This window comes from Onychostruthus taczanowskii, unplaced genomic scaffold (assembly GCF_017590055.1).
Source record: "Onychostruthus taczanowskii isolate IOZ18803 unplaced genomic scaffold, ASM1759005v1 scaffold3, whole genome shotgun sequence".
Taxonomy (NCBI): Eukaryota; Metazoa; Chordata; class Aves; order Passeriformes; family Passeridae; genus Onychostruthus; species Onychostruthus taczanowskii.
The window spans coordinates 9,591,888-9,617,768 of NW_024500349.1; the positions used below are offsets into that span (position 1 = coordinate 9,591,888).

Genomic DNA, 25,881 nt, shown 5'->3' on the forward strand with positions numbered 1-25,881 from the left:
GAGGATACTCCAGCCTTTAGATATCACTTGCCTTAAACACATATTTTTAATCCTGTTTTGTAGCTTGTATCTATGCCTTTGTCCTCTGTGATCAAATCTTCCATTCTCCCACCTGAAAGTTATTTTGTTTGAATAACCCCAAAACAAACAACCCTTTCAATTGCAATTGCATTCTCTATGTTTTGCTATGACAAAAGTTCTAATTAATTGCATTGATTTTCACTTTTTTAATCTTGGCCAGGAGCACAATGGCTTGGCAATATTTAACATATCTGCACCCTGTCCATTCATAACCCTGAGGGCTATGGGTTGAGCCTGCGTTACTCTGGGCAGGTAAGAGCTTAATGTAGTGTCTCATTTACCCTGTAGAGAAAATTAAGGTCAGTCTCTACAAAGTCAGGTGATTATTATCAGTGTATAAAGTAATCTCAATAAAATTTAAGGGAGCACATTTATGGTAAAATGTTGGGGGTTTTTTTTCCAATGAAATGCTGGTTTCCTAATACTAGAAATATATATATTTATTCCCTTTAAAAAACAGATATTCTGCTTTAATTCTAAATTATCTGCAGCTTTATAGAAGCATTAACTAGGACATGCAATCCAAAAAGACTGGAGAGGTTAAGAAAGCTCTCTTCTTCCTTCCTCAGCAACGGGTGTGTAATGACAGCATATCTACCCAGTGATCTATTCAGCCAAGATAAGAGAAGGAAAACAACCATTTCTAACTGCAAGGATTAGATCTTGAGTCATGCAACTGCTGAGAAACGCCCAACTGTAACCTGGGTGGAGTGCACATCTCCTCTTCCCATTAGAAAATTAAAAGCTTCTGGAGGAGAGTAGGCAGAATGTAGGGCTGGAATTCAGGGGAATTATTCTGCTGCACATTCATTTCATCTGACAGAAACAAATTAGGAAGTTTTACTTATTTCCACCTCCTCTTCTCACAAAATTGTTTCTCTCTAACACTAGAACACACGAAGTCTGTATCTGCTGTAGCTGCTGTAGCATTTCCCACATTTCTTCCTTATGAATATGTGATGGCCTCCACCCATCCCACTGGAGCACAATTGTCATGCTCCTGAACACAGACCAAAAACTTCATAGATAGCACTCAAGATTTTCTGGGATTTCTGTTATTTTACTTTGCTTTCTAGAGGTGTGCTGTTCTTATCTCCATTGTTCCTCTTACAGGCAATGCCAGGTGAGCTTTGGAGAGCTGCAAAATATATGCAAATATATTGCAGATATATGCAAATACTGCCATTCAGCTCTCTCAGCCTTTTTCAGGATACTTGGAGAGGACAGGAACAAATCTAGAGACAGAGCAAACAAAGGCTGCTTTGTACAAGCAGAATAGATGTTTCCTACATGATCTTAACAAATATTTTGTTTATGTATTTAACAACAGCAAAATAAGTGTGAAACCAATAGTAGTGTTATCAGGGTGTGACCGTGTTACTGGTAGGACTGAAAATATATTTTCTGACAACAAAATGCACCATCCAATATAAATCCTTAATACATGCAGAGTGTTCAGTGCTAAGTGCTTATTTAAAAATTGACTTTGGGATAAATTAAAAAAAATGCCAATGTAATTTCTTTTGAAATTACATCTTTCCTTGACACCATGATACCAAAAATCAAAATTATTTGCAAATAAAATCAGCAAAGACAATATGCAGTGTCCATGGAATCTCAGACTCCCAAGTTCCTCAACTAAAAACTGTTTAATAACTATGTCCATGATTTTGCAAATGTTGTTAGCTAATTTTCATGTGCCTGGTCAAAAATGAAGCTCTGACCTCACTAAAGACTCTGGTAAATTTTAGCCAGCTTGTCAGTGAAATAATTCGTTAGGTTTTTTTTAACAACATAAGAAGAACAATGCACTATTTCCTAAATGCATTCTTAAATATGGCCGAGCTGTCTCAGCTGGATTTTTTCAAAGCAATTACCCCTTAAAGCATTGAAATATATTTGCTGTGCAAAACATGGTGGTAGTTTAAAATGCTTCCATCCTTCTGCTATAATCATTCCATCTCCAGCAAGTGTTGGAGGAATGAAACTCAGGATTTCATGGCTACTTTGGAGCAAAATCTGGAATTTTAATACAAATTGCCAATAAACACGAGACTAAGCTGAACTATCTGGTGACTTCTCTAAACTAACAGAAGGAGGCGATGGTGACACCTTCACATTTTTTCACTACTTTACTGTCAGTGCTTTAGATATAGAAGAAAAAAAAACTGCTAAAACCATTGCTTTGGCAAAGTTATAGGTGCCAAAACCAGGATTTTAAATCAAGAGAGGGTTCTATTTGCACATAGCTTACAGTACTCAAAATCTCTCTTAAACTTGGTGACATCAACTCTTCTAAGGCCACACTGAATTTTCTGACGCTTGCTTTTTTAACTTCAGATGGAAACGTCTCGATTATTTTTTTCCCTCTTCAACTTTTTATGGAATATAACGTGTTATAAAATCACTCCTGCTCCGTGAATAAAATATAAGTACCCTTCAAGGCAGCCTTTTCCAAAGGCACGAAGTGGTACAAAAAAATGCCATGAAAGCAGTTTGCTGCGTTGCACGTTATAGAAGATGTAATGGCACTAAAGGAAGCGGGGAAAAAACCACAATTCTGTTTGAAAACCCGAGAGCGCCTGACAGCGCTGTCCAGCCGAGAGCGCCCGGCTGGGGCGGCCCGGAGCTCCCGGCCGCGGGAGGGGAGCGCAGGGGCCGGGCCGGGCCGGGCTGGGCCGGACTGGACAGGGCCGAGCTGGGCTGGACAGGACTGGGGCAGGCTGGGCTGGACAGGACTGGGCTGGGCTGGACAGGACTGGGGCAGGCTGGGCTGGGCTGGGCCGGACTGGGACGGGCCGGGCTGGGCCGGGTCGGGCTGGGCTGCTCGGTCCGGCCGGGGCTTGCCCGGGGGACGCGGGCAGGGCAGCGTTCGCCGCCTCTGACAGGCCCGGGGGCGGAGGGCGGCGCTGCGAGCACGGCGGGGCTCCCACTTCCCTCCGGACCTCCGAGCCGAGCCGAGCCGAGCCGATCCGGGTCCCGCAGAGCTCCTCGCAGCCTCCGGAGCCCGCCCGCCCGCCAAGGTAAAGCGGGCAGGGAGGGAGGGAGGGAGCAGCCGGCCCCCCGAGGGCTCCCGGCGCCAGCCCGGCCCCCGGCGGCGCAGCGGGGTGGGAGTGCGGCAAACTCCGCTCCGGGCAGCGCGATCCCCGCAGAGGGGACGCTGCCCCGCACACCGGGCTCCCCTGGGACAGGGACCTCCCGTGCCCCCGGCGGGCTGAGGCGGGACCGGGCGGCTCCGCGCTGCCGTGCTGGCTCCCGGTGCCGGTTGTTCCCCTCGGCGGGGTTAAGCTGGGTCAGACCTTCCCTGTGCCCCCTCCCTGGTGGAAGTGAGCAGGGGGTTGATCATTGCAAGGCAGGGGTGTCAGAGCTTCTCTGAGGCCGGTGAGGATCCCGAGGGACTCGCAGTGCCCCGTTTCAGGGTCAGCGTTAGGAAAGGGAAAGCGGGCGGGAGAGAACTGCGGACCGAGCGGACAGAGAATGCACCGTGTGAATGCGCTGATCAGCCTTAAACTGAACGTGTGGAAGGTGTGGGGATGTGGCCAAACAACCAGTGCAGACTTCTAAGGAAAACAATTTACATCTCTCTGCTGCTGGCGGGGCTTGGCCCCGTGGTGTAGGGAAAAACTCTGAAGTGTCGCCTGATTCAGAGAGCGTCCATCCCGCGTGATACCCTCAGCTGAATACCGCGGAGAAGTAATTGAAATGCAATCTCCACAAGCTTGGGGTGGTTTTTCAATGTGTACCAAAAAGAGAAGGTATTAATTCCATTCATTATCACACTGGGAAGAGGTATCCAGTAGTGTCTTTCAGGCAGCATATGATCCAGCCTGTCTTAACTGTTATTAAAAATTTGTTGCAGGAATACAGCCTACAAACAAAATAAGCAGGGTTCCGCTAAACTAGCAACTTAACTTTTGAATTTTAAACTTCTCACTTCCTGCCCGAGATGACTCTGATTCTGTGGATAATTTGGCGCCAGTTTGTCTCTCCCTCTCAGAACTCCGGTTTGCAGAACTTTGGCAGTCATTTTTCCTCTTTGGTTCTAGTTCTTTATGAATTACATTTCATGTGTGTTTCCTCATCTCTTCCAAACCTGCATCCATCTTATTTCACGAATGAAATTTGTTGATTTTACCGTTAATCAATTATCCTGCTGCTGCACAACAGTGATGTAAATGTTGTTGGGCTGGACGTAGTCCGTCTGTGTCATTAGAGAAAAATCGGTGAGCCCTGCTGCTCCAGGGAGCTACACTAGTGACCTGCTCCACCTGTGCAGGCTCCTAATCATGTGTCCCCACTAAATCTACAGTATTTTTTTTTCTGGTAACTTTGTAAAGAGTATGAATTTCAGTTAAAACTTGATGTCTAAAACAGAATGTTTAACTTTTTGCTGAACCTCTTTGGTTCTGTTTTCCCCACTGAGCTTTCTGAGGAGACTATTACGTTTAATTGTACTTAATGCTTTGTGCAAGCATTGCTTAAAAATTGAAATCATTTGGTTTGAAACATGGCATACAAATGTCTTTGGGAGGTTGAATCAATGGAGTATTACAAATAAGTGAGTGTCCTTGTTTTATTCTCAGAAAATTCTGATCCATCTGAGAACACAACTGGGAAAATGTATTATCTCTGAAAGGAACATTTCCTTTTCTGTGTCTTCTCTTTCTTTTAAAAATATTTCCTGCGGGTGTTACAGACTGTTCTGGTGTTTGGAGGCATAATGACTGATGCTTCAATGTAATTATTGAGTAAATTGTGTTTTAATTGTTCATGCTAGAATCTATGATTATTGGTGTGTAATATCTTCAAGCAGGGTTGATGCTTTTGAAGTGCTGGTTTATTTTGTTATCAAGTGTGTTTATTACAGCAAAGTTTGACTTTTTACAGATCAAAAGTCACTATATTTGGGCAGTGTCTAGTAGATCACACACCATAACTCTTATACCTGTAAATCAGGTGTAACCCTGATTGTTTTTGTAATTTATTAAGAGACTAACATATTTGGTAGGGTAACAATTTGCACAAAAGAGGCAACAGTATGAGCAGATGGGCCTGTTGGATGTTGTAACAATTTAACTCAGGCCCAAGATTTCTTACAGGTAAAAAGATGTATCCAACCTATTAAGATTTTGCTTTTGTTGTGTTTTACCTTTCTTGTTAGAAGAAATGTCTTAAAGCAGTAAGAGGAAGGAGAGGCAGAAAGCTTTCTTTCTCTTGTTGTGCCCTAAGTGATGAAGAGAGAGCTAGGACTTGTGGACGGAAGGATCAGCTGTCGCATCTCTTTGGCCCTGAAAAATGTGTGAGAAAACAACCAGTCTGTAGTACTGATGCCTGCTACTGATGCCTACTGATGACTTCCCATGGTCAGGTGCTGATCTGGGGTTAAAGTGAAAACAAGACCTCTTATTTGCCTGCAGCAATATGGAAGATTTAGCCTTCCTTTGGAAGGTCTCTAGTGACAGTGGTAACGTGCATCCATGCAGACCTTCCAAAGCACTTCTTGGGCTTTTGAGGCAGGACTGTGTGTTGCCCTGATTTTTTAAGATTTTCTAAGCCTTCTGATGTTTGCATTTTTGTAACAAACTTTCTCACACACTTTCTGTAAACAACTTATTGTTTTGCATTCTTTTATAGAAGAAGAGAAATTTGATAGACTGTTAGTTTGTCCAGTGTCATTGCAGAAGTGACACTTTCACCCTCCAATCCACTGTCACCTTTAGAAATCTATAAATGTTAGAATCAGAAAATAAACTTCCCTTTTTCCTGCCTTAAGAGCAGCAACGTGTCTGCGTTGTGTTGTCTAGTGTCCTATAGTAACAACTATCCTCATCCAGCTGTAGACATGAACATCTGAGCCACATGAGGTTCTGAGTCACCTTTACAGTCTCTTACACAGAGAGATAGATGCTGCTAAACCTTTCTTTGGTGGCCCCGTTTTAGGCAGCAGCCATGAATCATTCTCTATAAAATTGTCTTCCTTTCTCTTCATTGTCTTAAAAGAGCTTAGGACAACCATGTCAGATGCAGATATCATTGAAATGCTATCATATGTCTTTACATGATTAGGAGTGTTCCATGGCTCTTGGAAAAACAGGCAGTCGAGGCATTTCCTTATTGTCCAGCCTATTGATCCATAGCTACCCTAGATATTACCAGTGGAGCTACCAGTGTAGAAGATGTATGTTGTACTGTGAAGAAACTGGGTGCTGTGTTCTTCTCAAGTTTCTGTAGGAGACTTTTGAGCAACTACAGCAGCATATATGAGTTCATGTTCCTCACACCCCTCAGTTTCAATTTATTGTATTGCTTCTGGGTTTTGAATGAAAAAGAAGCACAGATGACTTTAATCTGACTTAAAATTTCACTGTGGGAATTCACAAACTGGTTTGGTAATGAGAGTTCAAAAACTTTAGATCTGTCATTAATTTCAAAGACTTTCTTCCAACAAAGTGACCTTTTAGATTTGTGTCTGGCTAATTGCTCTGGTAATTTTTGCTGCCAGGAGCTACTCCAGCCTGCACACAGCTATGTTTCTTCTTGTTCAACATTGATTCAGCATGCTATAAATTTAGGCTCAAATAAATAAGGGCTAAAGTCATTAGAAATATTAGGAGTATTTTGGGGGGGTAGATACATTATGATTCCTAGAAGAAGGATGACCTTCAGTGTATATACAAAATGAATTTTTCTCTGCTTCTCTGTTTAGAAATGCAAACAAAGTTACATCTGATAGAAGTTTTGCACTGAATACATCTCAGCACATTTCCATTTTTACTTTCACTCTGCATTTGCTTGTCATCTAAAGCCACGGATGTAAAAGTGTGCCATGTGACATCAGTATTAAAGGATAAAACTCTGGATCTGCTATCAGTGATGAGCAGCCCCTGCATGGCTGATGCCACTGCCAACGGAAAGTCCTCAGTTGTCCTCAGACAATCCAACTGATAAAGTAAATATTTTGATGAAAATCTTGTCATTGTACCTACACTTGTCAGGGAGAGCGGGGATGGAAGGGGAGCAAATCTGCCTTTAGCAACATTGCTGGTCCATCAAGAATAGAGAAAATCACTAGGAGCCAAAACCAATCATACAGGCACTCACTGGATGCTTTTGCTGATAAAAATTGCAAATTACCATTGGAGTCCCCAGTTTTAGGCAAAATGATGTTTCTGCCTCAAAGGAAACTCAGCAGGAAAGTTAAGAAGCTCAGCAGAATGGTCATGTAAACTGTTGGAATCAAGTCCATGTTGGCAGCAATGAAAACATGCTCCTTGGTGGCCTTAGTTGATCCATTTTGGTACTCGCTGCATTTTCAGGTAACCCTGACTGCAGACACATGATTACTTTACTTCTGCATCAGAGCAAGATTTTGATGTACTTTTGAAGATTTTTCTAGTATTTTCTAACAGTACTGGAAGTCCCTTTCCCTCACTTGCTATGGGGATTTCAATGAAGCTCATAAATAAGGATTATCAGCCCAAAAAATATTTTTGAAAGGTGATGTGGTTTTTATGTCTGATTGCAATTAAAAATAAAAATTAATATTAAAAAAAACAAAAACAAAAAACCAAAAACACACACAAAAATACTTCTCTGCATTTTGATGAAATAGTGTATTTGAAATATCTGCTGTACATGTGCCTTGGAGGATATAAGTACCTGAGACAGCATTGACCAAGCAAGAATACATGCCAAAAACATGGACACAGATAACATTCACAAACACTTGCTTAGTTTTGTCCTTTCCCCTTAGTCATATCCTCATGACTGAGGGGAAGGTGACAGACCTAATGTTTGAGAGGGCAAATATAAATGACCCAGTGGTTTTGGCTGCCAGTTCTAGGAATGAATCCATCATAAACTTAACTGCAGTTCTGTCCTATGGGGGATAGATTCTTGCATGAAATCCAGCAAAGCCTTTCATATCTGTCATTAGATTGGCCTCTTCTGTCTCCCCTGTGTTGTGATGGAGTTGCTGTGACCAGATGAGCATTGTTCCATCCCTCCTCCTCTTCTGGGGAAAAAAAGAGAGAGAGGCAGTGACATTTTCTTCCCATGGAACACCTTAGAGAAATGTAACAATAGAAACATCACAAGGTTCTTCTCCTTTTGCTGAATTTTCTTCTCTTAACCATTTCTTTGTGCAGTTCAGGGGTCTCTGGGTTATGACAAAGCAACCACTGCCATACCAAGACATCCTGTCTGTGGAGACTTCAGGCTTCCACTTTTTCTCACAGATCTTCATCTGAAACCTACTGCTTAAATCTGCATGTAATCACTGCATTGTATAGACTGAAAGAAGCAAATTTGCTGGGTGAAAAATTAGAAGTGGGCCTTGTACCTGGCACTTCAGTCAGTAGTAAAACTGAGATTTGTAAGAGAATCTTTATTTGATTTTTCTACTACTCACTATATTACTGAGCAAGGTACTTTGGTGAAATATCTATAAATCCATATTAAAGCATTAATTGCTTTATTTTATTTTAATATATGAACTTTGTGTGAAATAAACAGATGAAGATTTTTTTTTTTACAGATTCATCCATTTGCTTCACTCTTACTGTGAGAGCATTTTATGTTAGTGTCTTTTCCTTTTTCAGTGTTCCTTTCCCATACCATTTGTGCCATCCCTTAACCTTTTCTGGCAGTAGTAAGAACATGATTATAAGAATATCATTATAAGAACATGATTATAAGAAAGAAAATGGTGATTTAGAGCTTTTGCCAATGATAGGTCATAGGAATAAGTTATTTGTGTGGGGAGACAATTGTGTCATGGACCTTTGTAGCATATTTTGTACTTACCTAGTGGCTCGCCGTAGGAGGAAGTGAGTGCTGGAAAAGCTGAGCTGTTGACTATCCAACATAGCAGTTCCTGCACTCAGATTTGGCACTGTAACTTTTCTTTCCTTTTTTCCTCTTCCTAAGTTTATGCTATTATTTTCACTATTCCACACTTTTAACATCTTTTGATTCTATAGGGCATTGAGGAGGGGAAGGATTTTTCCCTCATTTTACACCCCTCTATGCATTCCTCTCTCATCTGTGGGCTTCCTTGTCTGTTTTCTTTTTGTTAGACCATCTCTTAATGTGGGATCAGCCTACTTCATGGACTGTGAAGCTAAACATCAAAATTGCATTATTTTATTTTACTGGCTGTTGTTTAAAGTACAAGACAGTCTCATGTTCTCAACTAAGTTCTGGACAGCAGTGTTGGGTAACAGGAAAAAAAAATAGGAAGGAAAACATTGCACCAACATCAACAAGCTACAGATTATGGGAAGGAATGTGGAAACTATAAATTTCTGCTACTGTGGGTTACATTACTCTCTTGCTATTCTGCCCTGCCATCGTGGCAAGGAAGGGGAAGAACCTAAAACTGAGGTTCTGATACTGGGTTCTGGTAACTTCTATGTCTCCAGTTGTTTATACCTCAGCAGAGCTGAAGTAAACACATTAGCAACAGAAAATGGATGAGCCTGGGAAAGCTGGTTGTTCATGAGCTCAAGGGACACACTTCTGTCCAGCCTTCTGCCTGTTCCAGGAGAAGATATGTTGGCAGAATGGAAATATTGTTCCTGTGTGCAATTAATCTGGCACAGAATAGGGAATTGTTTCTTTTACCAGTCTGGGTGATGGCAAAGGGCTGGAAATATGTCTTCTCCTACCATTTTATTCTGTGCAGTTTGCCCTGTTTGTATGGCTCATGAGGAGAAGGTCCCCAGACTGGACCATCCTGCAGCAAATAACTGTGACAAAAGAACAAGATGATTACCAAAACTGTAGCTGTATTTCTATTATGTTATTATGTTCTTAGACCGGCTCATGAGGAGAAGGTTCCCAGACTGGACCATTCTGCAGCAAATAACTCTGTGACAAAAGAACAAGATGACTACCAAAACTGTAGCTGTATTTCTATTATGTTATTATGTTCTTAGACCCACAAGCCAGACTGAAGCACACTGACTGATGTGAGGATACTGTATACAAATGAACAGAAGTGGCATTGTTTTGATTCTCTTGATTGTATTTATCTGCCACTTTAATGTTAATCCAAATATGTCATTTATTTATTATCTAATAAGGATACTTTGCAGTTGTACAGTCTTCCTGAAGCTACTTGTGTTTTAGTGTGTCACTTTTATTCCCTCATGAATGGAGTTATAGCATGTCACACCATCCCTGAGATAAATATGCAATGTAACTTCGGCTTCAGATAAGCCTACAATTATTGGCACACCACATTTCCCAGAAGAATAGTGAATACTAGCAAAAAACTACTTTCAGAATTATCACTGTGTGCAAGCTTTTTATTGGAAAATACTGTGCTTATCAATGCTAGGTAAGTACAGTGCTGGAAGCAGTCTAATTGCTTTTGATCCATGCTTTTCAAAATATGAGCTAGTGTTAAAGCAGAAGAGAGTTACAGAGCCATGTCATGTAGGTAAGAAAGAGGAAAGTCAACAAGCTAATTACCAAATCTGATTGTGATTTTGAAACCTTGGGGTCAGCTACCATTTATTTTGTATCAGCCCAAAACTTCAATTTCCATTCTTAGTGTCTACTAGAATTAGTAACAAATTGGATTGTATTCCTCTAGACTGAAGTTGGCAGAGACAGATGTTCTCTTGTACCTTACTTCATAAAAGTGGGCCTAAATGTCTGTTAAGGATTTTTTACTAGATGTGATGAAATAGCTGGTTAAGGAACTTCCATCCTGGCTCACTGAGGTATATGAGAGATGTGTGTAGTATGAGACTTTCCTTGACATCTAGCTGTAAAATCACTGCAAGGAACCTGGTTAGATCTATTTCAGACCTGCAGTCCATCTGGCCAGAAGGTTATCCCCAGCTGTGGCTGGCATCATGTACTTCAGAAAGAGACAAGAAATTTCGTTCTGGAAGCTGTGGTGTAACCTGTCTGTTGTGAAAGCTTTACTCGGGTTCCAAATTGGTGGAGTCTTTATTTTAGGTCTTATGAGGTTCATCATCCTTGCCTGAAGCTCCCTGCTACTCTATACTTCTAGCTACAAGTGCATGTAGAGAAAACCAACTCCTCAGCTTGCTTACTCACTAGTTTTGATGACGAGTTTCACAATTACACCGTGCATGTTTCCCTGGAACAGTTATTTTGACTTTCATTTACTATCCCATTGAATTTGTGGTGTAAGTCAGGATGAAATGGTGCCTCAATAACTTTCCCCTAGGTTTTGGTGCATTTTTTAAATCACACTAGTTTCACACCTGTTTTCTGTGACAATCAGTTACTTTCCAGCTTTTCACTTACTTTATGGTGGGACTCTGTCTTCTTCTATCTTTTGTCTTTGTTGTGGGATGATCTACTTTGTGTAGTCTGCAGTACACAAGCATGAATCTCTGATTTGAGAAATTTACTCCTCAGCCTACTGCTGTGTCTCTCTAAAATATTAAAAATTTCTTCATTCTGCTCCAGAAAGCATTTAAGTGTTAAGCAACAGCAGGAGGTTGCAGTGCTGTTAGTGGTCACCTGGAGAGTCAAACAGTGTTCATTTTGGTGCTTCTGGTACTCTGACACTTACACACTGTAGTGCAGAGACTAGGACCTGAAGGTGTGCTTTTGATGTTTGTGTGACTTGTCAAAATATACTTCATGTATTTTTATCTCTGCTGTTTTCGTATGTAGCAGTTTAAGAATAGCAGCAGTACTTTCACTGTAATGAGTGTGTCTGTAACTGCTCGCCAGATCACTAAGTGGGCTGTTCATAGCATGAATCCACTGTAAGTCTTTATCTTCTGACATCATGCTGTTCCTCATTCCTTTTTTGTTGTAGTCCTTTGGTTAAACTGCATCAACTCTACTGAGACTCAGTGGCAGAGATGATAGTATTGTTGGTGTTTCCAGTTCAGTGTTTCAAAGGGGCTTTGAGCTTGTTTTCTTTCTACTGTGCAGAAACCATTTTTTCCATGTAGCTTAGACCACTCTTCCTGTGAACAGGGACTAGCTTTGGTATTTCTCAGAACTGTCACATTCAAAGCAGTTCAAACTCTGCTTGGTATAGTACTGTATCTGGGTTTTTTAATGTATACTGTATGGTCACTTTTTCAGATTTCATTTTATTTTTAAATAAAAGGTTCTTTTTTTTTTTTTTTTAAGCAGGGTGAATTTTGTACCACTGTTTTTACTTTTCCTGTGGAGTGTTAAGGATTCTATCAGCAATTCAATTTCCTAACTAAATTGGGAAGGTAAAAAAAATTAATAGATCCAGTGGTTCTGCAGGACTTCTGTTAAATAGTGGGGTGAATTAATGAGTCAATATTTATGTATTGCATAAACTAAAAGTGAGACTTATTGGTAGTTAGAATAAGAAGTTGAAGAGAAAATGTTCCAATCTCTTAGATATACAGCATGGAAAAGGTAGGAGTATTAAATAAAATAAATTTTTAAAAAAGGTTTTTATGAGAGCTTTGTGAAGACTTGAGAATGTGAAAAGGGGGAAAATAAAAAACAAGGGGTACTTTTAACTGTGCTACTATCCAGAAGGTGTCAGTTTGAAAATCAGTCACTTTAAAAATACGTTAGAAATAAAAAACAAGGAGTACTTTTAACTTTGCTGCTGTCCAGAAGGTGTCAGTTTGAAAATCAGTCACTTTAAAAATACGTTACATTTCACATATATGGCTTCCCATAAGGCCCTTCTCAGCTTGCTTTTTTTTTGGCGACAACTACAGTTTCCTCATTTTATTTAAGTTCTGGGGTTTTTTCTCTTCCTTCTCTTTCCTCTTTCTTACCTACATGACATGGCTCTGTAACTCTCTTTTTTTTCTCCACTTAGAATCTTATGCATAATCGCTGAAACTTAAAGTACTGTTCTTTTTGGTTTGGGTTTTTTTCTGTTTGGTTTATTGTAGTCAGTAGTGATTTTAAGATTTCCTAGTATTAGTAGAAAATAGAGAAAAACCTGATGGAAAAGTTACAGTAGAGTAGGACTGGGTATGAAACTCGGTATTCTTCTGGGCACTTTGCTAAATCTTTTCCGTTGTTTTGTTAATAATAGCTCATACACCTACGCATTTCACCTTGAATTTCTGGTTTGAATAAGTTCAAGGGTATTTGTAAAATTCAGAAAAATTTGCTGATCCAAAATGCAGCAACATCCAACAGGATGATTTCCAAATCTGCAAGTGTTGTAATCTGTTTCTTTCTATTGTGGCAATCAAATAAAAGAAATGGATATAAATGGAGAGAAGAAGAGTGGATGGACAGTCTTCTGCAATTCCATGTTATGGGGACTCATTACTATCTTAACTTGTTCTAACTCTTGGCATGATCTTTGGTGAATATGTAGAGTTCTTATACCAATTTAAGAGATCATTCAGTGTGTTTTAACATAAAAAATTTTTAGCATATTTGTTGATTATGATAACAATTTTGTCTTCCTAAACCAAATCAATAAAAATTCAATAGAAAATGAAATACCAGTACAGGCATGTACTGATGACAACATGACTTTATCTTTTTTGTTGTTGTTGTAAATTACTGAGGAGGTTTGATATTTGAGAAAATGAAATACCAGTACAGGCAGTGGCTTGATGACAACATGACTTTATCTTTTTTGTTGTTGTTGTAAATTACTGAGGAGGTTTGATATTTTCCTTTTTAGACAGTTCTTACTACTCCTCATGATAAGAAGTTGTAACTGGTTACAACTCAAGTAATTTTTTGCCATTTTTATATTTCTATTCTGTAAAAATATAGTAAAGGAGGATTTCAGTTTGTCAAAATAACTTGTATGAGGATCTTTTCCTGAAAGCTGATGTCACTAGTGCTTTAAAAAATCTACCAAAAACATACAAATAACTGGAAATGATAAGATTTCCTTAGAAGATATTTTGATCTCCTAAATCAGAAAACAGGAAAACATAAAATTATTCAGCATTATTTAAACACTGATGAGATACTTGTCAGTATGAACTGCTGCTCCATTTTTTGTCACATAACAAAAGTGTCTTCACTCTGCCTGATCAAATAAGTGCCATTTTATCTAGCCTTTCTATGAAAATTGATGCTCCAAGTGCCAGGTGTGTAGGAAGCTACACAGCTGTTGATCCAAATAAATGAATTAAGATTCAGTAATCATATGCCACCCAGCTGAGTCTACAAAACCAGAATGTTGTGTACAAGGCTCTGTGTGAGAAGTGTGATACAGACAGAGTGAGTGAGCCACCCGGTGTGGATGTGTCAGCTGGAGAGGAAGCAGATAAGATGACTTTAACTCTCCACTCAGTCCTGTGTGATGCCTGTTCCTTGCTCAGAGCTGTGCAATCTCCATGGCTGGGCTATGGTTACCCTCAGCTCTGTCAACCACATCCTATTAAAACGTCTTTAAGAGTATCCACTTCTCAAATCTTTAAGTCTTTGATTTCAGGGATATGAGAGAAAAGTGAAAGTTCAGTTCTTGGTTTTGTGTGCCTTGTTTACTTACATCACAATTCTCAAAAAAACAGATACTGATTTTAGGGTTTAGTGACCTTAATAATTTATCCATGGAATAGTTACATGACTCAACATGCTCTATTAAATGAAAAGCATTAAGACTGAAGAACAGGAAACTTGCTGGTTTTCTTTTCTTACCAGTCTTTATAGTCATTAGAGTTGTTCCTGTCCTCAGTTGATTGCTTTCTTGTATCAACCTGGTCCTCATCTTGTAAGGTGCTGTGGTTGGTTGCCTTTGGCTGGCTACCAGGTGCTTACCAAGGTGCTCTATCACATCCCCTCCTCAGCAGAACAGGGAGAAAAATTACAATGGAAAGCTCAGAAATTGAGGTAAGAACATGGAGATCACTTGCTAACTATCTTTGAGCAAAACAGGCTCAACACAGGGAAATTAAATTAATGTATTGCCAGTTTATAAGATGGTAGGATAATGCAAAATAAGAAGAAAACTAATAAGACCTTACCCCACCCTTCCCTTCTTCCCAGGTTCAGCTTAACTTCCAACTCTTCTACCTTTTCGTACTCAAGTGGCACAGGGGTATGGGGAGTGGGGTTTACAGAGATAATGCTTTATCTCTGCTGCTCCTTCCTCTTCACACTGCTCCAGCATGGGGACCCTCCCAAGGGAGACAGTCCTGGGACCTTCCTCCAGGCTGCAGTTCTGCAGCAGCTGCTCCAGCCTGGGTCCTTCCCACAAGGTAGAGTCCTGGAGGAGCCTGCTCCGGTGTGGGTCCTTCATGGGGTCACAGGTCCTACCAGAAAACCTGTGCTGTGAGGGCACTGTGTCTCCACAAGCTGCAGTTCCCACCAGGAGCCTGCTGCAGTGTGGCACACTGTGGTCCTCATCTTCATTCAGGGCATGTCCACCTGCTGTGGCAGGAGGACCTCCACAGGCTGCAGTACGGATATCTGCTCTGGCATGGTCCTTCATGGGCTGCAGGGCAACAGCCTGCTTCACCATGGCCTGCAGGGGAATCTCTGCTCCAGCATCTGGAACATCTTTCCCTCCTCAGTACTGACCTTGGAGTCTGCAGGGTTATATTTCTTATATTTTCCCACTGCTCTTTCACAGCTGCTCTGCAGCATTTTTTACCCTTTTCTAAGTGCGTTGTCACAGAGGTGCCACGAGCATTGCCAATGGTCTCAGCTTTGGCCAGCACCAAGTCTTGGAGCCACCATGAACTCCTGTCCCTCTCTGACGTGGGGAGAACTTCCTTCTCACAGAAGTCACTGCTGCAGCCATGCTGCCCTCCTCCCCAAACCTTGCCACAAAGTCCAGTACGAGAACTGATAGGACCATTTACATGTTTAAAGGTTGGCCCTAGTTTGAACCCTGGTTTTATGTGTTCGGTACCACAGTTCTCAATCCTTTGCAGGCTTGAGCCTCTTAACAAGATGATGTTTCTAGTCCTTGTCTCTGGTAGCATTTCATGGCAGATACCCTTTTACACTGCTTCTTTCCCTGCAAAGGAACAGATTTATGAGGAAGAGGATTATTACAGGAGCTGTGTCTTCTCCATAGCTGAGCACCACTGGTGTGGGATCCTGTCCTCACACTGGCCTCTCGCAGCAAGCGCTGCCATCGGCGGTCATGCAGCGTGTACCCATTTTCCTTGTCTCAGTGTGCTTCCTCAGGTCTCTTGAGGTTAGGTAAGACTGGAGCTCTCTCAGTGCAGTAATAATTGAAAGAAAAATGGAGAAATACTGAGTCAAAAAGTTGGTCATGTACCTAACTATAACCTGATTTTGCAGTAGATAACACTCAAGAAATTCCTGTAGTATTAGTTATCTAAGCCAAAGAAAGAAGGCTTTCAAGATGAAGCATTCAGGAATTTCTCAACATCAAACTTTTTTTCCCTCTTTCTCTGTCACAGGCTCCATTTTTTATGTTTAGGATACAACCATGGTTTATTTGCAGGTGACTTTGTATGAAATGAAATTATAAAAGGAGGTAGTTGGAACTTCTGATGAGCATAGATCTGAAGTGTGTGTTTTAGCATATACAGCATAAGGGTTCTGAACTGTTATTAGTTCTAAGGTACAGATTCACATTTTTGTAAGTCATGAGCAATTGTTTTAAAGTTATTTGTAAACACAATATAAAATAGCATTGTGTATCTTCTGGTTTCGACCATTGCTGGCTTTGAAATGAACTGAAATGAACTTCTTGTTTGTGGATTTTTTTTCCTTTCAGATGGAGCAAACCTGTGATGATATAGATGAAATGTTCAGCAATTTACTTGGGGAGATGGACATGCTGACTCAGGTAATTTTTTATTTTTTTTCCCATCAAGGTTAGAAAAATAGTTAGTATGTATTAGAGAAAAGAGGGAGCTATTCTACATTTTTCATGCACTTCCACTCTGAATAAATACAGTTACTTTATTGTGGTAAACCTTCAGCTAAATGTCTCTGCTTGACAGTTGAAACAAGTGGCCCAAAGAGTAAGGTAATATCAGTACAGGGTAGGTTGTTCAAGAGACCTAACTGCTTGTGCAAGACATTTTCTGAAAAAAAAAAAAAAAAAAAAAAAAAAAAAAAAAACCAGCAATTTAAATTTGTCTGGATTTGATCCAAAGAAATTAAAGGATTCTGTGAAAACAGGAAGAGTTTGAGTCTGAATTTGCAGGTATGAATGCTTAGCATACGTGGGTAAATGGGATGTAGCCTGAGTGTCAAATGTGAACTTTGGAAATGAAAGCAACATTTTGAATATATGTTTAAAGGATTCTTTAGATATGGCAAAATATTAAGCTGCAGTGAGGGTGGCATTCAAGAATTCATGGAGACTTTGTTCCCAATGCAGAATACACTCTTGAGAGTATAAAACAGCATGAGCCTTTTTCTAAACCTCTAATCATTAAATACTTCCTGCAAAAGCTGATGAAAGGAGAATTTTTATTTCTAGAAAAAAAAAATCTACAAAGGGATTACATTTGTTGTATTTTAATAAATGCATGATTGAAAACACTTAAGTTGTCATCTTAGATGTGTGAGTTTGGTTAGAGCCTCTGTTTTGAGAGGGTCTTTCTTCTTGGTGAATGTCAGTGCTTGACAAAATAAATACCAATAATTCTGAGGTACAGAATAGAAATTGTGTTTAAGCTGGGTGAAAGCCAAGATTTCACATGGTGTTGTTAGCTGTCAAATCACAATACCTTGTCCCTCAGTAGCCTTTCTGCTCTTTAGGGCTTTTTGTAAATGTGCATATTTATTTTATGTATTTATATATTTATATATGGAGGGATTTATGGTAATCTCATTTCATTATTATGCCTTCAAAAGAACAAAAGTCTGCTTGTGATAAATTTTACCTCCTCAGACTGGACACAGCAGTGTTACAAAGAGTGTAAGAGAGTGAGCCTCTTGTCTCTGTGCTCCCTGGTGCAGTACTGGGTGGGACAGAGTGTTCCTGAAATTGAGACAGGCTTCTCTTCCTCTCTAAAGTCCTGGCATCACATCTCACATCAGCGTGGTGTGGGAGAAGGAGGCAGGGGCGTCTGAAAGCCTGAAGACTTTCAGGTAGCTGAACTGGATCTGTTCATTCCCTCAGACTCTTAACTTTCAAAAGAAGACTGTAGATAGTTTTCCACACATTTTCACCAGTCTATCAGTTCCTAAAGTAAGTGTAAACGATAGAAGCACACAGAGATACCTCTAGATGGCATAACAGGGCTGAAAAAAATGAAAATTCATAATTGGCCTTTTCTGCTGCAAATTAGGAATTCTGTATTTACACAGGTTTACAGTTTACATTGCAATAGCATGGGTTTTTGTTTGTTGTATTTGGTGGTTTCTTCCACATCCTTCTTCAAAAAACCCAAGAAGCTGAAAGTCAGTCTGGCTTTGCCCACTGTCTCAATTGGAAACAGTCCCGTTCTCTGCTGTTCCCCACACCAAGCCCAGGTGTTGGCTGAGAGGAGTTGCTGCCATCAACACTGGATTGAGAACATGCAAAACCCTTGCCATGATTGTGAGACAATGCTTGAACCCTTGTCCTGGCCCTAGTTAGTCTTCCAGTCCAACATAATCTCAGAGAGCAGTGATTGTCATTCTGTTCTTGAAGAAGAATTTATTTCATTAGATAAATTCAGGTAATTGATTTTCAAATGTTAATGTATGTAATAGTAATTATATCAACAGATACCTGTTTTGCTTCTACCTTAACAGAGTTTAGGAGTGGAGACTGTACCACCTCCATGCCCCAAAGTGTCCAACAATGAATTGAGCTTTACAGTTGGTTTTAAAGATTTAAATGGTAAGTAGCTGAATGGACTCTTTCATGCCTTTTATGCTTGTTTAAAATACCTCACAGCAACAAATGAGAAGAAAATCTTTACATACCCTTGGTCAAAAACCCAATACCAAACAAAAGAACCCTGTTTTACTGGAGGGGGAGGTATGTTTTTGTGTCTCAGTTTAGGAAACTTCAAAGGGAACAATTTTGGGAGGGCATTACTCAGTTTAACTAGAAGTCAGACTTTTAAAAATGCCTGAGGGTAGAGGAAAACAAACTTGAGTAGTCTCCCAAATAACTTTCTGAAATGTAACCTTTTTAATGTAAGGATTTAACCTGGTGAAAGATGAAGTTCCTCAGTGTGATGTCAGAGCTGCGTAAGCATTTCTGTCCAGTGGAAGTGTCAGCTTCAGCTGCTTCCACTTTTCAGTGCTTATTCTCATTTTGGTTTGCACTGTCACTTTTCCATGTACAGCTGCTTGCTGAGACTGTATGGCAAACCAAATGAGGGTATTTGTCTGAGTTTGAAGTAAAAACCCTCCCTTTGATTTTGGTTGTGATTGCGTTTTAGATTTTTTGGGGGGATTTTTTTGGGTTATTTGACTGAGAGCTGGTTGTTTGCATTACCTTGATTTGGTGTTAACCTCTGGGTTTGTCCCAGGATCAGTTCCCTGTTGAGCTTCCTAAAGACTCTATCAGCAAAGTGGGTAGAACTGTGTTAATGGAAAGGATCATAAGGCAACTTTCCCACCGTAAAGAAAAACTTATTAAGTACTATATTAACATAACAGGGATAAAAACTTATTAAATACTATATTAACATATCAGGGAGAGCAGAGTAAACTGACATGGCCTTGTGACATGTTCACACTTATGAATTACTATTCTTTGTTGGACTATATTAGCATTTTTGAGTATCTAATTCAGTGCTATCCATCCCTCTCAAAATCTCACTTAAAGGTTTTCCCAGTTATTTGTTTATTTATTTCTTAACTGGCCTCTTTTAAGAGATGTCAATCACTGACTCTGTTCAATCTTAAAGAGCCCTTCTCTTCCAGAAAGCTAAACCATCCTACAGGGGTTTACTCCACAGTATATCTTTACACCATGGCTAGTTCAAACAACCACAAATTACATATGAGGCTCTGGTGTAGGATTTTGTCTTCTACTCTGTCAGAGTAGAAACCAGAAAGAAAAAAGTTACAATGTTTCTAGCTGGTTTGTAAGACTCTTTTAACAGACTTTTTTGTTTGTTCCTTACTTAAAGGAGCCTCAAAAGCTTGTGTGATGTACCACCCATGTGGTATGTCACAGATCACACAATTTACTGCTGTGCTACAGATGATACCATGCAGTTTCTTGTCTCTTCATATTCTTTGATTCTGCTTCATTTTAATTTTAGAGTTGTAGAATAGCGATAATATGTGGAGGTATTCTTGATCTAGGCCTCAGTTACATGGTTTGTTGTGTGCTGTCCCAGGACTTGCTAAGCATTTATGTATGTGCTTACAGCCTAAGGGGAGCTCATGGAGTTTTTTGCATTCATGTCACTAAGCATGAACCCAGTAACCTTGCTGGATCAGGGCCATGCTTGCAACATCATAAGGGCCTGAGACTGTATCACTGGAACTGAAGCTTCCTGTCCTGTTTAGTTTGTGTTCGTAGAGTTCCTTGTACTCTGAACTTCAGTATGACCAGATTAATGGCTGTTTCGAAAGCACATTTGTTTCTTGAACCCATGTAAAATGTTGTTTCCTTTCCCATAACCCTGTAACCATGCCTTCTGCAATTTAATCTCTGCTGAACTGGAAACAGTGCTTTGCATTGCCCTCACTCTCTGACACGTTTTGTGGTTTTCTTTACAGAATCGCTAAATGCCCTAGAGGACAAAGACCTGGATGCATTAATGGCTGACCTTGTAGCAGACCTTAATGATGTTGAACAGAAAACTTTACAAGCCCAGAAAACATCTTGCAACCAGCAAAGTACAGTCACTCAGCCTTCAACAGGCTTGAATAATGACATTTATTCTAAAGTAAGCCCCTATGTTACCATTACTGGTCAGTCCTGGGATGATTTGCCCCCTCCACCTCCACCTCCAGACCCTGAGTCAGAACTTCCACCACCACCGCCACCACCTCCTCCTGAGCCACTTACTCAGGTAAGTCTGGGTCAAACCTTATTTTAAACCTTCACTAGTTCTTGCCATTTTGCAGTGGTATTTGGCACTGGAACACCAGTGGGTCTCCCAGGTAGATGCATCTTGGAAAGGTTCTGCAGTGATGAAACGTGCATGAACTCTGGAGTGAAATTTCTACTGTTGTGACCTCAACAGTTTCTGCCTGTTCCTTGACCTATTGCCCGTTCCATCATCTTTCTAATCATCATTTTGATAGCCCAGTACAGGCATAATCATTGCATATGGTTTATTGCAACAGGAAATTTATCACTGAATTCTTCTAAGAAGCACTGATAAGTCAGTATCTTCTTATAGAGAGCTTGGTTTTGGCATTAGTGCAAAGCATGGCCAGTGATCTCCATTTTGTGAAGATGTCACTATGTGTCTTCATTGCAGTCTGTGCTATTTGTACTGATGAGAAAATTCTGTGGATGTTTCTCAGCTACATCCCTGACCTAAGTGATTTCTTGCAGTAGGAAAAGCAGTTAATTTGTGGAAAACTCAATATTTGCTAGGTGACCAGGTCCAGGGACAAGCACAAGAAGTATCTCTCCTGGTCCTAACATGGAATTACTGTTCTTCTTGGTCTTGCCTTTGAAAGGAAGTAATGAAGACTATCTACAATAGGGGACAAATGCTCCTAGGAGGTGCCAAAGTTATCAGTAGATAACTATTTATAACTATTTATGAGCAACTGGCTTACCTGTATCTAAAATTTCAGACTTCTCACAACCTTCTCCATGTTTGTGTTTCTTGCAGAGCTGTTTTAACAACCGAAATAAGATGTGATATTTGTAGTATGTTTTTGACGTGAAGTGGTAGGGAGGTAGATAATGTGAGAATTCTGCCCTGGCACAGCCCTGTGAGAAGAGACGGCATTAAAAGAGTGATGCAGCCCCCCAAAAAATGAAACTGAAATCATTAAATACACAAATACATCTCTTTCAGTATTCATGTTCACAGTAATTATGATTGAGAGAAGATGTTTACATTTAGGGAACATAAAATGTGTCAGTCAATTTTGCTTAAAACCATGGTCAATTCATTGCTGTTTAAAAGCCCACGTGAACTGAATATGAATCACCTCAACATCACTGATGCCCCTGTGTTTGGAATCATACAGCAGACATATTCAGCAAAAGCAACAGAAAATTGGATAGGAAAATTGGATATGTCTGACGATATAAAAAGTGATTCACTAGATAAAGCTTCATTTGATGCATAGGACCTTTCAATACTGTTTGAAGAATGAAACTCATAAACATAAGGGAGAAGCTTTGCCATTTTTCTGCATCTCAAAGATAATAGTTTACTTCCTGTCTTAAAGGAATATCAACATTTGCAAAATACCATCTAAACAGCTTCAAAAGCTGAAGTATTTTATGTAACTAGTATGACTGATATAGAAGAGATCAGATGAGTTCTGTCAAGATGAGTTCTATCCATTTCTTTCAAAAATTTTCCCATCTTGATTTAGACTCAGACTTTAAGGAAGTACCAAACTTCTAAGTAGTCTGGTTTACCAGCTGACAAGTATGGTCTGGAAGCTAGTTAGGTGGGCTGAGACTGGCCAGACTCAAGAGCTAGTCAATGATTTGCTGTCTAGGAGCAAGTAGGATTAGCACTGGGGTTTACATTGTTTAACATTTTTGTCTGTGACCTGAATGATGACATAAAAACCCATCTGCAGCTGTGCTGAAGATGCTTTTAATTAGGGGCACTGACTGTCAAGATCACTGGCAGACCTTCAGCGCAAGGGAACTTAAAACATGATGACTGGCCAGCAAAACTCTCAGAAACCCTGCAAGGTACAAGGTCCTGCATCTGGGGTGTACTTACCATTGGTACAGTCTGGGAAAGGACAGGCTGAGCAGCAGCCCTGCTGAAAAGGAGATCCTGCTGGGTACCACAGGGTATAAGAACCTTGAGTGAAGGATCATCTCGGAAGAGGAAACTGGCCTCCGTTGGGAGGAGTATGGCCAGCAAACTAAGGAGTTATTGTTTCTTTCTCTTGGCACTGGTGGTCCCACTGCTGGAATGCTGCACTCCATTCTGGATGTGGAGATACTGGAGAGTGTCCATCAGAGAGCTGATGGAATGGCCAGAGGCATGCAGTGATCAGGGGCCAGAAAGGACAGGCTGAGGGAGCTGTGCCTGTCCAGTCTGACTGAGGAGGCTGGGGAGTGATCTAATGACAGCCTAAACATGCCTGAAGGATAGATGCTAAGCTGGTGGAGCCAAATTCTTCCATGGCAGTGTTAGGTCACCAACGTGGAAGGGGCAACAGCTACATATTGTAGCTTTGTAGTTTCAGAGAGGACATTAGGAAAATGTCTTCCACTTCAGATGGTGGTGTAGCACTGGAACAGGTGACCAAGAGAGATTCCAAATTCCCTTTCTTTGACAGTTTTCCAAGCTTTGCTAGGCAAAATCATGACTGACCTGATCTAATGTCGGTGTCATCCTGCTTTGGGCAGGAGCCTGACTGTGGACCCTCAGGCCTCTCTTCCAGGCAGTGCTTTTATTGATGCTGGGATCTAAAGCTCACTGAAATCAACCATGATGAATTTCTTTCCATTGAATATTGTACTGAGCTAATTCTTTATTAACTGACATTATTGTACATTACCTGAAGATCAAACAAGATTTTAGAGTGGAAAGAGTATATACTTGCTAAACATAACTGGAATTCGATATGAAAAAAAATGTAGCCAAAAATCGCTTCTCCCTCAGTTGAACTGTTCCTCTGAGACTGATTTCTAATGATATTCTGGTCTCTTTCCAGATTTGGGGAGTGTCAGAGAAGGATAGGAACAGGTTGTAGAAGCATTTCTAAGGAATATACTTTATTTCCTCATTTAAGGCATTGGTTTGGCTTTTTCCTGCAGCCTTTGCCTCATTTTATGATACAGGGTGTACTCAAATACTAATGGCATACCCACTGTGGCTTACTGTCCACAAAATTGCCCACAGGGCTATGACACAGGTTGCAGTGTGAATGATGAAGGTAATAACCGTTTTAAATTAATATGGAAAGAATCAATTTCAAATTACTATTCATTGTCTTGATTAGTATTTGCTTTGACATTACATTTCTGCTCAGTAGAATGAAATTCAGCTGTAAGTGGAACGTATTTTTTGTCATCAAAAACCACGTTCCTGTTAGCTAGATTCTTGATAACTGATTCTTGAGCAATCAAGGCGGAAGTTGTGTTTAACACTTCTGGTTACCCACAGTCAAATAAGAGCAGTGTTAGTAGTTCCCAATGCAGCCATGATATTAAGACCCTATTTTCTAACCTTTAGTGTGCCAAAATAAAGAAGTACAGCCTTTCTTTCAGGGAAGCATAGAGCTGTCTCATAAGTTTCCATCAACCTTGACATTTCTTTTTAAAACTGCCCTTAAGCTAAATAAGGCTTCATCATTTGCTATTGACATAATGACTTTATGTGCTTCTATTTAAAGATCCAGAAAATGTGGTGATGATCCTGTAGTGGGAAAACAAATCCTGTAGCTTGTAAAAACATTTCTCTAACACTGCTAAAATGTTGCATATTAGGAAACAGCTTATTTCCTTTTTCTGCATTAAGTCAAAGCTTATGAAACCTTGAAGGCTGTCAGGTGAGAGCTCTGTTGCACAGATTTATACAGTGTGAGAACTCTGTTCAACACAGACCACATGCAGATGAAGCCTGAATTATACCTGCCTAAAATTCTCATGAGAAAGCCTGCCCACACCACACTCAACCACTTTAGTTAGGATGCTTTTCCTGCTTGCTGCATAGAGGTGGTAAGGGGAGGGCCACAGCGTGAGAGGCTGTGTGCTTTTCCTTCTGTACACCCGTCAGCCTCACTGCAGCAGCCACCTTTGTGCAACTGCTTGTGTTCAACTACAGAGGCTTTTTTTGGATTCTCTGAGTTAAGCACTGCTGAGCTGTAGCAATGCAAATTTCCACACCTGCAGAGAAAAAAAAAATATATATATATTTTTAACTGATTGCATGGTATTTATAGTGGAGAATTTGATAACAGGAAACATGCTTGAAGCAGTGATAAAACAAAAGATGTTTAGTTCAGCAGGAGGGGTGTCAGTCAGGAGTACTTTAGCTGCTGTTGAATATGCCCCAAAACTTGGGGTGAATAAGATAAACTTCTTTCTCTTTCTTTGCTGTGATTGTATGGTATCTCAGTAACAGGGAAGTGATGGCAATGCTTAGTTAGGCTTAGTTTCCTGCAAGTGCATCTTCCATGAGTTGTAGTCAGTTCTCTTGGTGTGAAGACCACTAAAAATTATGACTTTAGGATAGCAAATGGAGGCTGAAGGCAACAGAAATCTTGTGTGGAAGCAGAACAGGAACTTTCTCCCAGAGTCCTCGACTGTAAGTTTGTAGTCTGTGAGTAGTGTAGCACAAAATCCTACCCCTTTTAAAAAAATGAAACTGTGAAAGTAAGAGAGCAACAGGGACAGCAAAAATCAGCAGAGAGGCAAAACAGCAAATACAAGACAGTCTTCAGTAGAGGCAACAGGGATGTTAAGTTGGAAAGAAACTGAACCCTCCAGTAGTACTGGAAGAGTCCAAGGCAGCCTCAGGAACCACAGTCACTTGCTGTCCAAAACGTGCTTTTCCAACTCCAAATGTGACTGGACGAGAGTTCTGGAAGAGAGATGGTATAAAGGAACAGTCCCAATCTGTACAGCAGTCAGAGAGGCAACACCAGGCACCTGGTACTACGTTTAGTACATGTAGCTAAAATTCCTAGCCCCTAGGGATCCAGAGTCTTCTTGGACCACAAATGTCATTGATATTAAGAGAGAGGCATGGTATTGATAGAGTTGCTTTGTAAAAGAAGAGCTGGGTGATACTGAGATTTTTGGGATTCTTACTGTGGAATGAACTTGTGTGCTCTGAC

The 25,881-nt window shown here is 40.4% G+C and overlaps 1 protein-coding gene across 1 annotated transcript in view; it reads left to right on the forward strand.

The window, feature by feature from the left end:
• The first annotated feature begins 2,872 nt into the window (after window positions 1-2,872).
• Window positions 2,873-25,881, forward strand: part of LOC121337924 (amyloid beta precursor protein binding family B member 1 interacting protein) — a 61,923-nt gene continuing 38,914 nt past the window's right edge. Inside the window, exons 1-4 of the mRNA XM_041408381.1 lie at window positions 2,873-3,104; window positions 16,748-16,819; window positions 18,724-18,811; window positions 20,656-20,951. Coding sequence (XP_041264315.1) covers window positions 16,748-16,819; window positions 18,724-18,811; window positions 20,656-20,951 — 456 coding nt within the window. The 5' untranslated portion in view covers window positions 2,873-3,104. The remainder of the gene's footprint in view (window positions 3,105-16,747; window positions 16,820-18,723; window positions 18,812-20,655; window positions 20,952-25,881) is intronic.